The 17017-nt window shown below is 36.1% G+C and overlaps 1 protein-coding gene across 1 annotated transcript in view; it reads right to left on the reverse strand.

The window, feature by feature from the left end:
* Positions 1-401: 401 nt before the first annotated feature.
* Positions 402-17017, reverse strand: part of col13a1 (collagen, type XIII, alpha 1) — a 94442-nt gene continuing 77826 nt past the window's right edge. The window contains exons 37-39 of the mRNA XM_056470953.1: positions 13417-13503; positions 5423-5461; positions 402-3591 (exon numbers count right to left, since the gene is read on the reverse strand). Of these exons, the coding sequence (XP_056326928.1) occupies positions 3589-3591; positions 5423-5461; positions 13417-13503 (129 nt within the window). The 3' untranslated portion in view covers positions 402-3588. The remainder of the gene's footprint in view (positions 3592-5422; positions 5462-13416; positions 13504-17017) is intronic.

The following is a 17017-nucleotide window of genomic DNA, read 5'->3' on the forward strand; positions in this document are numbered from 1 at the left end:
AATTGACTGTTCATTGTGAAATTTGTATCTTATTTAACTTAATGTAAATGTTTTCTGACAACAGTCATTTGCTGTAACTGCATAGTCTTGATGGACCAAAAAAACAGTATGTTTCCAGTACCTTAATGAATGAAACAATGAGGTAAAATCTTAAAGCAATAATAAAGTGGCCAGTGATTGTACATTATAGAATAATTGAATCCAGAAACATAAGGATGCAGTTTTCACACTTCACAGCAGATGCGAATGCAACAACAAGCACAACTGGAGCATGTGAACACCCAGAGAGTGTTAATTTTTTCTTAATCTCTGTGTGAACAACAACATGTCAACACTTCACAAGAGAACAGTTAAAAAAAAGAGAGTAAACTACATTAGTGTATCAAATCAAAGAGACATGCTAGGAAACATTTTGGCTGAACCTTTTACAGCCATTTATTATCTTGTATTCCTCATGTTGACAGCATAGCATCTTTGACATTACTGTTGATATGTCTCAAAACTACTTTGGCAGAGTAAAAGCATTAAGGCACATGTTAGTATGAGGTATTACAGACAGATAAAAAAACGTTATAGACGATGATTACAAACCATGCTTAATATTAACTGGCAAAAAAATGGAACCCAAAATGGAATAGCTTGTCAATGTAAGCAGCAGCAATCCTACACAATAAACTTCAACACTGAAGAAACAAAACAAATCCGGGCTTTTATTGTTCATTTGTACTTAATAGTTGAGGTAATCTAGGACATACACTACTGTTCAGAATTTTGGGGTTGGAGATAATGTATATTTTTTAGCTTGAGGTGTTTGATCAAAATCATTCTAGAGCAACTGTTTTCTAGCTTAGTGTATTTAATGCCATTTATTCAGTGTGATCCTTTAGAAATAATTGTAATATAATTTGCGAGAAACATCTTAAAAAAAACACATTCAGCTTCTTTAAAGAAAAAAAATCTTTTTTCCAGGACTCTTCATAAGTACACATTTCAGCAGAAATAAAATCATTTTATGTCACTCCACCAACTTGCTGCATTTTTGCTGAATAAACGTAATTTTCAGACATTCAGTGCATCCGGAAAGTATTCATAGCGCTTTACTTTTTCTACATTTGTTTATGTTACAGCCTTATTCCAAAATTAATTAAATTCATTTATTTCCTCAAAATTCTACACACAATACCACATAATGACAATGTGAAAAAGATTTTTTTTGAAATTGTTGCAAATTAATTAAAAATAAAAAACCTAAAAAATCTCATATACATAAGTATTCACAGCCTTTGCTCAATACTTTGTTGATGCACCTTTGGCAGTATATAAAGCCTCAAGTCTTTTTGAATATGATGCCACAAGCTTGGTACACTTGTCTTTTGGAATTTAGGCCTATTCCTCTTTGCAGTACCTCTCAAGCTCTATCAGGTTTGATGGGACGCAACAGTGTACAGCCATTTTTAGATCTCTCCAGAGATGTTTAATAGGATTTAGGTCTGGGCTTTGGCTGGGCCACTCAAGGACATTCACCGAGTAATTGTGAAGCCACTCCATTGATATTTTGGCAGTGTGCTTTGGGTCATTGTCCGGGTGGAAGATGAACCATCGCCCCAGTCTGAGGTCAGGAGCACTCTAAAGCAGGTTTTCATTCAGGATGTCTCTGTACATTGCTGCATTCATCTTTCCCTCTATCCTGACTAGTCTTCCAGTTCCTGCTGCTGAAAAACACCCCCACAGCATGATGCTGCCACCACCATGTTTCAGTGTAGGAATGGTATTAGCCTGGTGATGAGCGGTGCCTGGTTTTCTCCAAGCTTAACGCCTGCCATTCACTCCAAAGAGTTCAATTTTAGTCTCATCAGACCAGAGAAATTTGTTTTATATGGTCTGAGAGTCCTTCAGATGCCTTTTGGCAAAATACAGGCGGGGAGCATGGCTTCTGTCTGGCCACTCTACCATAACAAATGGTTGTTCTTCTGTAAGGTTCTCCTCTCTCCACAGGGGAACGCTGGAGCTCAGACAGAGTGACCATGGGGTTATTGATCATCTCCCTGACTAAGGCCCTTCTCTCCTAATCGTTTAGCTTAGATGGCCGGCCAGCTCTAGGAAGAGTCCTGGTGGTTCCAAACATCTTCCACTTATGGTTGAAGGAGGCCACTGTGCTCATTGGAACTTTCAGACCAGCAGAATTTTTTTCTGTAACCTTACCCAGCCTTGTGCCTCGAGACAATCCTGTCTCGGAGGTCTACAGACAATTCCTTTGTCTTCATGCTTGGTTTGTGCTTTGACATTGTCAACCCTGGGACCTTATGTAGACAGGTGTATATCTTTTCAAATCATGTCCAATCAACTGAATTTACCACAGGAGAACTCCAATTAAGCTGCTGAAACATCTCAGGAATGTTCAGTGGAAACAGAATGTACCTGAGCTCAATCTAGAGCTTCACGGCAAAGGCTGTGAATACTGATGTACATGTGATTTTTCAGGTTTTTTACTGTAATAAATTTGAAACAAGTTCAAAGAATCTTTTTTCACATTGTCATTATGGGGTATTGTGTGTAGAATCTTGAGGAAATTAATGAATTAAATCCATTTTAGAGTAAGGCTGTAACATAAAAAAATGTGGAAAAAGTGAAGCGCTATGAATACTTTTTAGGATGCACTGTAAAACAAACGAGAGACAAAAACTGACCCCAAAACTTTTAAATGGTAGTGTAGATGCTTATTAGCAAACACAAATGTCTGCATGAAGGTGAGCAGCAATATATGATATGAACTTAAAAATAAAAAAAAAATTTATTACCCATGTGTAAATTGTATTTACCTCTACTATTGAATTGTCAGAAATAAAAATAAAGAAATAGAAAACAGCTGCTTAACAGGGGCATGTTTTTTTTTTAACATATTTACACAAGGGCCATAAAGACAAAGCACTGCATGTTTAAAATTCAGTCATTCCTTCAGTACATAAAGCCATAAATGCAGTTTTTGCAATAATATCAACTGGTGATTATGGAGAAAACTGAAATGCTCACTAAACAAATCATTCAATGCAACCTTTAGAACTGATGCACTGAAACAACTCACTTAATAATTACACTGCATGTAGAAACCTACTGACTTTGAAATAAGTCATTTAAATTTTTCTGTAAACATATGCAGTTACAGTGTAAGTTCATAAGTTGTGATGTGAACATGTTAATCTCAGAGCAACGGGTTTCCTCCTACAAACAAGGCCAATTTATAACTCCAGCCCCACTAATCAGTGCAGCGTGGTCCGACACGACACATTAAAACACCAAGATACAATAAGTTAATAGGCACTTATCAGTTAACATAATGCACAAATATCATGCATATGCCGCCACAGTATATTTCTTCCTCGAAAACATTTTGACATAATGCATAGGTACAGTATAAAGTCCAATACATAAACAACATTACTGGTAATAAAAATAAACATCTGTACAAAAAAGTCCTGCCAGTATTTTATGGTTTGCTGTATTTTCCATCAATATAACAGATCAATGCCGAAAAAAAGTACAAAAATAAATATTCTATTTACAATCACACATGGCATTCAGGAATTAACGTCACTGCAAAACAAGAGGCAAAAACACCATGTTAATTTCAAGCACACAAGCAAACGGAGCTATAGAATTAGCTTTCTATCCCCAATGTTGAATCACCAATAAATTCTAATCATATTCTTAGAACAACTGGTCTTAAGGTATACAGTTAGGTCGATAAATATTTGGACATAGACACAATTCTAACATTTTTGGCTTTATACACCAACACAATGGATTTGAAATGAAACGAACAAGATGTGCTTTAACTGCAGACTGTCAGCTTTGATTTGAGAGTATTTACATCCAAATCAAGTGAACGCTGTAGGAATAACAACAGTTTGCATATGTGCCTCCCACTTGTTAAGGGTCCAATAGTAAAGGGACAGAATTATAATCATAAATCAAACTTTCTCTTTTTAATACTTGGTTGTAAATCCTTTGCAGTCAATTACAGCCTGACGCACAGACATCACCAGACACTGGGTTTCATCCCTTGTGGTGCTCTGCCAGGCTTCTACAGCAACTGTCTTCAGTTCCTGCTTGTTTCCTTTCAGTTTTGTCTTCAGCAAGTGAAATGCAAGCTTAATCGCATTCAGATCAGGTAGTTGATTTGGCCATTGCATAACATTCCACTTCTTTTGCTTCAAAAACTTTTTGGCTGCTTTTGCAGTATGATTTAGGTCATTCTCCATCTGCCCTGTGAAGCACCGTCCAATAAGTTCTGAAGTATTTGGCTTAATATGAGCAGAAAATATTGCCTGAAACACTTAAGAATTCTTCCTTCTGGTTTTGTCAGCAGTCACATCATCAATAAATACAAGAGAACCAGTTCCATTGACAGCCATACATGCCCACGACATACCACTACTACCACCATGCTTCACTGCTTAGGATCATGAGCAGTTACCTTCCTTCTCCATAGTCCTCTCTTCCCATCACTTTGGTAAAAGTTAATCTTGATTTCTGATCTTGATTTTCTGTCCATAGGATGGCGTTCCAGCACTGTGAAGGCTTTTTTAGAACTCTATTCTGGCCTTACTGTTTTTGAGGCTCACCAATGGTTTACATCTTATGGTGAACCTTCTGTATTCACTCTAGTCTTCTCTTAATTGTTGACTTTGACACATACACCTACCTCCTGGAGAGTGTTCTTAATCTGGCCAACTCTTGTGAAGGGTGTTTTCTTCACCAGGGAAAGAATTCTTTAGTCATCCACCACTGTTGTTATCTGTGGTCTTCCGGGTCTTTTGGTGGAGTTCACTCTTGCGTTCTTTCTTTTTAAGAATGTTCCAAACAGTTGTTTTGGCCATGCCTGATGTTTTTGTTATCTCTCTGATGGGTTTGTTTTGTTTTTCAGCCTAATGATGGCTTGTTTGACTGATAGTGACAGCTCTTTGGATCTCATCTTGAGAGTTGACAGTAATAAATTCCAAATGCAAATAGCACACTTGAAATGAACTCTGGATCTTTTATCTGCTCACTGTAATTGGGATAACAAGGGATTAACACACTCCTGGCCATAGAACAGCTGAGAAGCCAATTGTCCAATTACTTTTGGTCCCTTAACAAGTGGGAGGCACGTATTCAAACTGTTGACAGTTGACTGCTGACAGTCTGCAGTTAAAGCACATCTTGTTGGTTTCATTTCAATTTGATTGTGTTGGTGTATAGAGCCACAATTGTTAGAATTGTGTAGATGTTCAAATATTTATGGACCTAACTGTATATAAATATATTAGCAAATAGATTTTTTTAGATGTTTGTAGATGACAGAAAGCTTAATCTATATCTCCATATCATGGAGTTATGCAATTATAAAAAAAACAAAAACAAAGTGTTAATAAACTGAACTCACTTTATTCCAACACCCTGGTACTGGCAGACCATCATCACCCTAGAAAAAGCAAGACAGGTGGTAATGAACAGAAAGTTTTTTTTTAAAAAGGGAAACCTATTCATAACAGTGCACATACTGTATCCTGTATGTAACCATTTAAGTATTCACTTGTAAAACATACTGTAAATTTTTAATCTGCAATAATCAATAAATCATAAATTTGAATTCATGCACAAAAACATAAAGGCGGATATACCAACACAATTACTTTATAACAATAATAGGCTATCTACCTCCCAGCAGGCACTTTGATTAAAAAACGACATCAAAAAAAAAAATAAAATGCTAAACAATTTGATGTCAAAACCTTGACATCCATTTGACATCCATATGATGCAAAAACTATTATAATATAATAAAAGTTTGATTCATCTGAAAGCTTTAATTTCTGTTTTACACAGGATTTTTAATCTCTTTTATGCAGAGGTGCCCAAACTTGGTCCTGGAGGGCCGATATCCTGCAAAGTTTAATTCCAACCCCAATCAGACACACCTTGGCTAACTAATCAAGCTCTTACTTGGCTTTCTAGAAACAACCATGCAGGTGTGTTGAGGGAAGTTGGAGATAAAATCTGCAGGACCACAGGACCCAGGACCGAGTTTGGACACCCCTGCTTCAATGCATGTAAACTACACTCACCGGCCACCTCATTAGGTACACCTTACTAGTATTGGGTTGGACCCCCTTTTGCCTTCAGAGCTGCCTCAATCCTTCGTGGCATAGATTCAACAAGGTACTGTAAATATTCCTCAGAGATTTTGCTTCATATTAACATGACAGCATCACACGGTTGCTGCAGATTTGTCGGCTGCACATCCATGATGCAAATCTCCCGTTCAATCACATCCCTTAGGTGCTCTATTGGATTGAGTCCTGATTACTGTGGAGGCCATTTGAGAACATTTGTGAACTCATTGTCATGTTCAAGAAACTAGTCTGAGATGATTCGTGCGCATTATCCAGCTGGAAATAGTCATCAGAAGATGGGTACACTGTGATCATAAAGGGATGGACATTGTCAGCAACAATACTCATGTAGGCTGTGGCATTGACAGGATGCTCAATTGATAACATTGGGCCAAAGTGTGCCAAGAAAACATCCCCCACACCATTACACCACCACCACCAGCCTAAACCATTGATACAAGGCAGGATGGATCCATGCTTTCATGTTGTTGATGCCAAATTCTGACCCTACCATCCGAATGTTGCAAAAGAAACCGAGATTAATCAGACCAGGCAATGTTTTCCCAGTCTTCTATTGTCCAGTTTTGGTGAGCCTGTGTGAATTGTAGCCTCAGTTTCTTGTTCTTAGCTGACAAGAGTGGCACCCGGTGTGGTCTTCTGCTGCTGTAGCCCATCCGCCTCAGGGTAAATGTGTTGTGCATTCAGAGATGCTCTTCTACATATCTCAGTTGTAACGAGTGGTTATTTGAGTTACTGTTGCCTTTCTATCAGCTTGAACCAGTCTGACCATTCTCCTCTGACCTCTGGCATCAACAAGGCATTTGCGGCCACAGAACTGCCGCTCACTGGATATTTTCTCTTTTTCAGACCATTTTCTGTAAACTCTAAAGATGGTTGTGCGTGAAAACCCCAGTAGATCAACAGTTTCTGAAATACACCGGCCCGTCAGGCACCAACAACCATGCCACATTCAACAACCAAGTCACTTAAGTCCCCTTTCTTTCTCATTTTGATGCTCAGTTTGAACAGCATCAGATCGTCCATTTAGCCATGTCTACATGCCTTAATGCATTGAGTTCCTGCCATGTGATTGGCTGATTGGAAATTTGCATTAGCAAGCAGTCGGACAGGTGTACCTATTATAGTGACCATTGACTGTACATTGATGTCAAATTGACATCCCTTATTGGCATCAAAAACGATTGTTGATGGTTGATGTAGCAGACGAAAGTGAAGAAGGGGAACGGAGGGGAGATCGTGGATGATAGTGAAGAACTGATTGTTGACTGAGCAGATATTTAACTGATTGTATTTTAATTACATTACAAAATTAATGCTGTAAAAGGAACCTTGTGAAACTGATAATAGTCACATCAACCCTAGCTGAGAATATAGAACATTGTTGCAAATTTTACAAATAATTCGGCATTTCACACATTCAAAGACACATTTCACACATTTATTTGAGGGCGCGCAAGAAAATCTGCACTTGAGCAGCCTATATTTGAGGGCGCTCAAGATGTTATGTGCATGAGCAGACTAAATCAGCGCTCGAGCACAGAGATTGACATGCTCGTAGGCTATTACATGAATGCAAATCTCGACTTAATACTTCGCTCACAACATTTGTCAATGAAATTACACCACATGTAGTTGGTAGATCTGTGTAAAATGCCCAACAGTCTGCCGCCACAGCTGGAAAAAATCCTAGAGGAAACACTAGTTCTATAGATGTTTCACATAAGTTAAATAAAATAGAAATAATTATTTGTAAAAATAAACTTAGATGTTTACATTTTTATAATAGAGTAAATTGGCTAATAATACAAAATAATGGATAATACTAATTATTAACACCATGTATTTTGGGGGGGTTTATTTTATAATTATATGTTCTCCATTGCAAAATGGCTTTAAAGGGGTGGTCCACTACTATATCATATTTTAAACTTTAGTTGATGTGTAATGTAGCTGTGTGAACAAAAACAACATCTCTGAATGTAATACGCTCAGTGCAAAGGTAGACATTGGCATTTACAGAGTAAGCTTAGCAAAGCTAAGCGAACAAAGTTTGGGGACTACAAAAACATATGGGCTAGTGAGATCACAAGGGCTTCCGGTTACGTGCATTTACCATGTGCATGCACTGTGTGCAGCAACAGGGCATGGCCAGAGGCACTGAAATGTTATAGCAGAGAAGGCTAAAATGCCGTCCAAACGCTGCCATTTCCACAGAGCTTTTTCTGTTTCTGTATTTGGGTTTCCAAAGGACACGGCACACAGAGAGAAGTGCAAATTTTAACAAATATATAGCTAGTATCTGACAAAGGGCAGCTTCCAGAATTTCTATCAGTTCAGTGCTGGATTCGGCTGAAAACTCCTCCAACTGACGAAGCTGTGTGTTTTTATTTTTTAAAATTGATCAACTACATGCACAGTTTCTAGTGTTAACGTTATGTTGTAGCGAGGACGTAAACAAGGATGTAAACGACGGGAAATGCTGTTTGTCACCGCTAACAATTTAGCTACTAATCCATATTTATCCTATTATCCTATAATCTCTATTTGTCTCTCTATGCGGCCGCATTCCCTGTGATCTACATCACAAATAACAAACTCGCAAAAGATGTATGAGACGTATGAGAACGTTTTATATTGCTTAAACATGCTTATTCCGAATATATGTGAAAGACACTTGTCAGACTTTAATTTAGAGAGCAGGTGTGAGGTTCAACTGTGTGCTCTTCATTTGTTCTGGTGATTCTGACTGATAACGCTGCTAACAGCTGCTCTGACTGACAGTGTTTACACAGCACAAAAGCGCGCGCTTGTAGGGCTGTGACATGGTGACGTGGAGCCGATCCTCGAATCACAGCATGTTATGATAGCTGATCAATCAGAGCCTCTTGAGGGAGGAACTAGGAAATATGTCGTTTTCATGTTAGCAGACTAGCAGTATATAATCAAAGTAAGAAATATGCAAAATTAACGTGATTGTCTACAAATGAAACATAAGCACACATTGTAAAAATACACTGTGGACCACCTCTTTAAGTAAGTTAAAAGCATTATGGGTGTACAAAAGCAGGAAGCATGCGGAATAAGCAAAGGGATAGACATCAGCATACCACAGCACATGGGGCATCTAGCCCATCCAGGCCTGGCAGCCCCGGTTCACCTTTCTCCCCTTTCAAGCCTCGGAAACCCTGTTTATGAAATCAGTCATTTAAACTTCCTGTTATCTAGCCACTCCCCCACACTGGCCGCTCTGTTCCAGTATCTGATTGGTCCAGATCACACTGGACTTGTGACTGACAGGAACAGGTTCAATGTGTCCACAGGGCTGAAATGCCACTTAATTCAACAAAGTTAGTGACTCTTGCCATTGTGTCCAGCTGAACCATATTCCTATCAGTCTTAATCCTGAAAAGCAAAAATCCCTTTCAGAGTTCTGGTCACTAGTCTTTTTTTTTTTTTTTTTTTAAATCTTTTATTCATTCATTCATTTCTTTTTGGCTTAGTCCCATTATTAATCCGGGGTCGCCACAGCGGAATGAACCGCCAACTTATCCAGCATGTTTTTACGCAGCGGATGCCCTTCCAGCCGCAACCCATCTCTGGGAAACAAATCTTTTATATTCAAAAATAAAACACGTGAGCACAGAATCTCTATCCACCTTTTTTTTTTTCGTAAGTGACTTTGTGACAGATTTCAAATTATAGGTTGGAGGTGGGGAACTTCTATTCAAAGCAACTGAAATTAATAATTTTAAAGGGGCCATGGAATGGAAAACTAATAATAATAATAATAATAATAACAATAATAATAATAATCTTTAAAACATTTGTCTTATATAGTGCCTTTAAAACCTACTTTCTCATACACCTAGGCATATTTGAATAAAGAGTTAATCTCATGTAAAATATGTGAGTGTAAAATCTCAATTCTAAACAAATCTAAACAAAACACAAACTCTGAAAATCCACGTGTGATGTCCCAGGCAGTGATTGATAGGCCACAATTTTTCATAGTGAGATTACAACAATAATAATTTCCCTTTTTTAAGTTTATCTAAGCTTATACTTTCTATGTATGTGGGGCTCTTATTTTGAAAAACTAGACAGGCTTTAATGAAGAACAACCTGCTCTGGAGTTCTGGCATGTTCACAGCTCATCAGAATGCAAGATGCAGGACAAACAAAATATAAATGTATTCAATGCCACCCCAAAGAGGCATACAGTCAATTTCAATGCACCTTTGATAAATGAACATGTATATTGTGAAATTTATAACGTATGTTTGTAATGGGGTAACAAATTTGGAATATTTGTAGTGACTACAAACACGTGAACTGCTTAATACAAGCAGTTAATGCACGTTTATGCATCTTGCGGATGATTCTTATGCAGCTCTTACTATAATTTCTGTAGAGTGAAAAACTCTAAACTCAATCAAATACTCATCTGTTTTTATTTAGAGGTTGATATTAGTTAATTTCATATACATTAAAACAACAGAATAATACATCTCGGCCCCTTTTGTCAAGTATGATTATAATTTTATTTATAATTCATTCAAAACACAAGCCAGCAGGACGTCAACATGACGTCAGATTGACGTTGTTCCCCAATGGCGTGGGACGTTATATTTTGATTTGAAATAAAAAAAATCGGGTTGACGTCAGAACCCAACGTCAGGTTGACATCAGTGTCCAACGTACTGTAGGACAGAGATTGCATTTTGGTTACTTTCCAATGCAACCTAAAAACAAAATATTAACGTCTAATGATGTTACAGCTTGACGTTGTGTGGATGTTACCATTATGACGTCTATCAGACGTTGAATTTTGGTTGCCATACCTGACGAATAAATGCCAGTATTTGACGTCAACAAAATATCAGCATCATTTCACGTTAATATTAGACGTCAAAATAACATTGTCCTTAGCTGCTCGTGACCTAAATCTAACCTAATATTAATGTCTTATGACTAGGGATGGGTATCGTTACGGTTTTAATGGTATTACTACTTTTATCAATACCACTTATCGGTTCGGTGCTTTAACGGTTCTCTTATTGGTACTTCTTGTAGTGTTTTTTTAAAAATAAAAAAACAAACAAATTAAACCGAATTAACAACACTTTATTTTATTATTTAATTTTTAATGTAAAATAAAGCAAAGCTAATAATTGTAAAACAGATAAATAAAAATATTCCTGTAAAAGAATGTAAGGGTTTAAAGGAAAATAACTTTCAGTTTTTAACCTTTTTTCTTCTGGAGAAAAATCAACATGTTTGCCTTTTCTGGCAGAAGTTGGAATCTTTCTTGGTTTATTGTGCTCCCTGCAGTTGAAAAATACCCTCTTTTAGTTGCAAAATGCAGTTAAATAATCAGTTAATGTTTATTAGTTTTCATTGAAACCGAATGTGTGTGTTTAATAAACTATTAATGTTATACTAATTTAGAGAGACTCGACTGCTAGCATAACGATGTGGATGATGTACCCTTAACTAGGCAGTCGAAAACTTTTCATTTGACTTTCTGCAGTTAATACACTTTTGAAAGATGATTAGCCAGTTTGCTTGCGTTTCTGCTTATAAAAGAAAACAACTTGTTGCGTTTGTTGCAACAGGCACTGTCGCTGTCCACTCTGGAAAAACAACCCGTTTGGTTCTCTCCGCCACTTCGCAAGTTAATGAGCTGTGTCGCGAGCTATGGCTAGAGCCAGATGGAATCTGCGGACATTTTTTGCTATTTCTGCTGAGAATTTTGCTAAAAATCTACAGATTTCTGCGTAATTATTTTGGGAGTATCATAATTAAAACCTTAATATGTAAAATAAAAAATAATATCTTTTTAACTTATTTAATGTTTAAAATGCAAATCCAATTAGATTCACTTTATTTGGTAAACAAAGCAAGTCTCTCATTTAATATATCTACTAAAAGACAGAAAATATTACTGTACAAACTGCATTGTACATAAATCAAATGAACATTTTCATATTAGCCAATAATATTTCTGAAATTAATTTAAAAACGCAATAAATATAGATTTACACACATTTAATCAAGTAAATAAACAGAATTAATGATGGGCTACAAATCTGCGGAATTCTGCACACAGATTCCGTTTGGGCCTAGCTATGGCTAAGGCTTTTATACTTGACTTGCTCGCTGTTGTACTATTAGTCGAAAACACAAGATTTTCTCATGTGAGATTGCCAACTGTGCAGACGAATATCGCAAATTAGAAAAGATTGGTCAGTTAAATTATGCTACTGTAAGTAATGTTTATTCAGCACTAATTCTCCAGTACCGATAGCAGAACCGTTAACGTCAGAGCTTATTGATACTTTGGACTTTTATAATTTAGCACTGATACTGATAAAGTACCGAGTTTCGGTACCCCTTACTACTTACAGTATGACGTTGTGTATCTGCTAAGAACTCAGGAGGAAACTAGGTTATTCTGGCAGCTTACACATTTCTCAATCGCCGATTCTAGCTAAATCGATCTCTCTACCAGTTGAAAAGAATGTCATTTAACAAGGAATTAATCCAATTTGTTACAATATTTTTTTTTAATGATTATTTGGCACTTGTTTATTTCAGAGTGTGTGTGCATGAGCGTCAGGCACTGACATTGGTGTCCAAAACACTTTTGAGTTCAGTGTATTTTGTTTCCTCTAATTATTTTATCTTTGTTTACAGTAATAATCATTATATAGTATGTCCATAATATTGCTACCAAAAGACTTGTTACACCATTACACCAGTTTTAAAAAAAAAAAACACTTCACTGATTGTTTACAGTTTAACATAAATTACTCCCTATTATCAGCATACAGTATGTCATCATGAAACATTGATGGCTTGCATGGTTTGGGACTTGTGGAGCTGCGCATCGATGGATTTGCTCTTCAGTGTTTGGACTTTCAGCAGTGAAAATTAAACCACACTGAATTGAACTAAACTGAACTTCAACTCTTAAAACTGGACTGACACTGTTTCAATTTACTATAATCTTCTATGTTAAGCTGCTTTGACACAAACTACATTGTAAAAGCGCTATACAAAATTTAATGGATTGAATTGAATTGAAAAAGTGGATATAAGAATATTACCAATATATATATACAGACTTTGACCAGAACTCTCCTTGGCATTTGTTAGTGATTATTACACAAAGACATAAGGTGACACTGCTTTCATGATGTCTCCTTTTGCCTTAGTGCTGCACGTTGAACGAAAGACATACCAACGGACACGGGGCATCTAATCCAGGGGCTCCTTGGTCTCCCTTATCCCCTTTGGCCCCCCTGTTGCCTTTCTTGCCCCTCTCCCCCTGCAAACAAGTGCATTTAAAAAAAAGTCACTCAAGTCCTCCTATAGCAGTACTTGTAAGCAAAGCACCATCACTGAGAATAATTGTATGACATTTTGGATGATCTACAAGACATTCTAAAAGGAGATGTGCTTTTGAATGGAGCTATGATGAAGAGTGGGATCATTTAAGGAAGGTAAGTGGAGGGGTTAAGGAGAAAGGAGATCAGCCAGTTTGGTTAGTGTGCAGACTTTGGGCTCTATTTTAACGATCTAGACGCAAAGTCTAAAGCGCATGGCTCAAAAGCATTAAGGGCGTGTCCGATTCCACTTCCATTATAAGGACGGAAAAATACGATCTGCACCCTAGTGCTTGGTCTAACAGGGTTGTGCTTGTTTTCTTAATGAGTTATGGCTGTGTTTTGAGCATAACGTTCATTAAACCACCCAGAGTCCCCAAAACTGAGTTATATCCAAGCATATGTCCTATTTTTATGCCCTATATGGTGATGCATACATCTCCAACACCCGACAGGTGGAGAAATCTAAACTTGTTTTTATTAAAACAAATATAAATATGCATATAATAAATAGTACTACTAATAAACAACATTATGCAAATGCAAATTGTGACGAATAAACTGAAAAAATGAATATACTAATGCGCTCTGCACTGGACTTTAGACCAGCTTTTAGTTCAATGGTGCTGTCTATTTTAGTTCTTCAAATAGCAACGTGCCAACAATGTGCCTTAACACGCCTCCTTTTTAGACCAGCACATGCGTGAGTCCACAAAGTGGCACAAATGGATTTGCTATTTAAACAAATTACTGTTGCGCTTGTCTGAAAATAGCAACAAATCATGCCATACACGTCTTGTGCCTTATTGCGCCAAGTGTATTATAGGGCCCTTTCATTTACTCACTTATTATTTATTCTATGTGGTTTTTTATTTAATGGCTGATGTCAGTGAAGTATCACAGTATTACAATGTTACATTACAATCAATGCAAATTTATGAAGTGTTTAACAATATAAAAGAAAAAAAAAACAATATTAAAGATTTGCCTTGTGAAAAGTTTATGCATTTGGGAGCCAACTTGATTTTGGCCTTATTTACTTAATATGTTAGGGTTGAAATGTGTTTAAAATACGTGTTATTATTCACACCGAAGTAGCATTAATTTTATCAGACAGTAATATTGCAGATTATTATAAAAATTTATATGCACTGTTTTTATTTTTATATAAATTTAAAATGTACTTCATTCCTGTGGTGACAAAGCTGAATTTTCAGCAGGCCATACTCTCGCCTTCAGTGTTAAATAATCTCTCAGAAATCTTTAAAAATGGCAAACTGGTGCTCAAGAAACATGTAATTTTGTTAAACTTTATCTTAATTTAGGGTTAAATTTGTGGATGTTTTTTTCCATGATTCTTTATTAGAAAGTTCAACAGAACAGCAGTTATATAAAAATAATGAAATCAAATAAAATGTCCACTAAATATTATTATTTAATAATAATAAAAATGTATTATTAATAATAATAATAATAATAATAATGACATTTAAAAATAATAACAACAATATTAATAATAATAATAACACTAAAATAATAATAATATAATTATTATTATTATAACAAAAACAACACAAATAATAACAACACTAACAATAATAATAATAATATTAATAACACTAATAATAATAATAATAATAACAACAACAACAATTATAGAAATAATAACAACAACAATGATGATAACAACAACAACACTACCAATAATATTAATAATAATAATAAATAAATAAATAAATAAATACTACTACTAATAATAACAATAATAACAACAACAATAATAATACCAACAACAATAACAACACTAACAACAATAATAATAATAATAACAACACTAATAATAATAATAATAATAATAATAATAATAATAATAATAATAATAACACTAACACTAACAACAATAATAATAATAACAACACTAATAATAATAATAATAATAACACTAACAACAATAATAATAATAACAACACTAATAATAATAATAATAATAACAACACCAACAACAATAATAATAAAAATAACAACACTAATAATAATAGTAATTATTATCATTATTATTAGTAGTATTATTATTATTACTGTTGTTATTATATATTTTTTTATAAACAGTATGTCATAAATGATGCCTTCACAGGGAACTTGAAATTAAGAAAAATGATTGCAATCATGCTGTAGAGTCATTCCAACTGCAGATTATTTCTTGAGCTCTGAAGGACATGCATTTTGTTTCCCGATCTTTTCATCAAATGTTGGCCGATAAATAGACAATCTGCTATTGATTCCATATAGAACACTTGAGTCAATGAAAGACTAATGTATAAATGATGAAGAGGCCCTAAAACTGTTTAATCAACACGGCTTGTCTTTAAAACTAATTAAGACCAGCTTTGCTTTTAGAGGGTTTCGTGATATATCTTTGAGTCTGCACGCAAAGTTGAAGGGTTCTTTGGAGGAAACTATTACATTAAAGCTTTAGAAGTCTTCCAAATTGAGATCTAACCATGCTAAGATTCAGAGTTCTACCATTCCGACAGCCCTCATTACGTCTGTTATTCTAACACTTAATGGAGGAAGGGGTAAAAAAAATCTTGGATTACATTATGAATCAACACGAAGCTCATTTTCTTATCCTGTTTGACAAATGCAGATTCCTTAAGCACTGTTTCTGAGCTTTTTGCTCCTGGCAGGAGTGTTTTTCCTAAATACCCACATCAGGATGTCAAAATGAGCTCCGCACTGACATAATGCCGTTTCCCACATTGCTTGGTTATGTGCCCTTTCAAAATAGATCCAGATGAGGCTTTCGTGGAACAATAAGAACTCTGTGCATAAGGATAATTGGGAGAAAATGAATGCAGGTTGGTAGGGAGGTCAGTGAAGGATGTGCACAAAAAAAGTAGGAAGTGAGGAAGAGGAAGAGTATTAACCCAGACTATAACATTAGGATGCAGGAGGAGCAGGAGGAGGCCAGGGAGTGAGAGGGGGACAAAGAGGACGACCCGGCCTGACTCAGCAAAAAGAGCCACGGACACAGGCCAGGGTGCAGGGGGAGGAAAAGGGGATAGGAAGACCTGTGGAAAAAAAAGAGAGAGGAAGACAAGGAAAGGACCAGAGTAAAAACAGCACCGTGCCCAAGGGTCCTCCGCAGCACCTTCCCTTAGATGATCAGCACAGTGGCAGAATTTTTAATTTTTAGGTTTTTTAAGAGTCATGTTTGTAACATTAGCAGTGGAAGATGCTGGGAGGAGCACTGACATGTCCTGACATTCAAGGTGGGAGACATTCAGCCATTAACTCAGGAAATTAGTGTTAATAGGAAACAGGCATACAGTCTAGGAGGATGAAAGCATAAGGAAAGCAAAACATTCACATGTACTTCTTATAGAAATGACAGAACATTTTAACTTTAGCCATTAAGTTTTTACATTATTCATGCAAACATAATTTGTGTGTGTT

Source organism: Danio aesculapii, chromosome 13, assembly GCF_903798145.1.
Source record: "Danio aesculapii chromosome 13, fDanAes4.1, whole genome shotgun sequence".
Taxonomy (NCBI): Eukaryota; Metazoa; Chordata; class Actinopteri; order Cypriniformes; family Danionidae; genus Danio; species Danio aesculapii.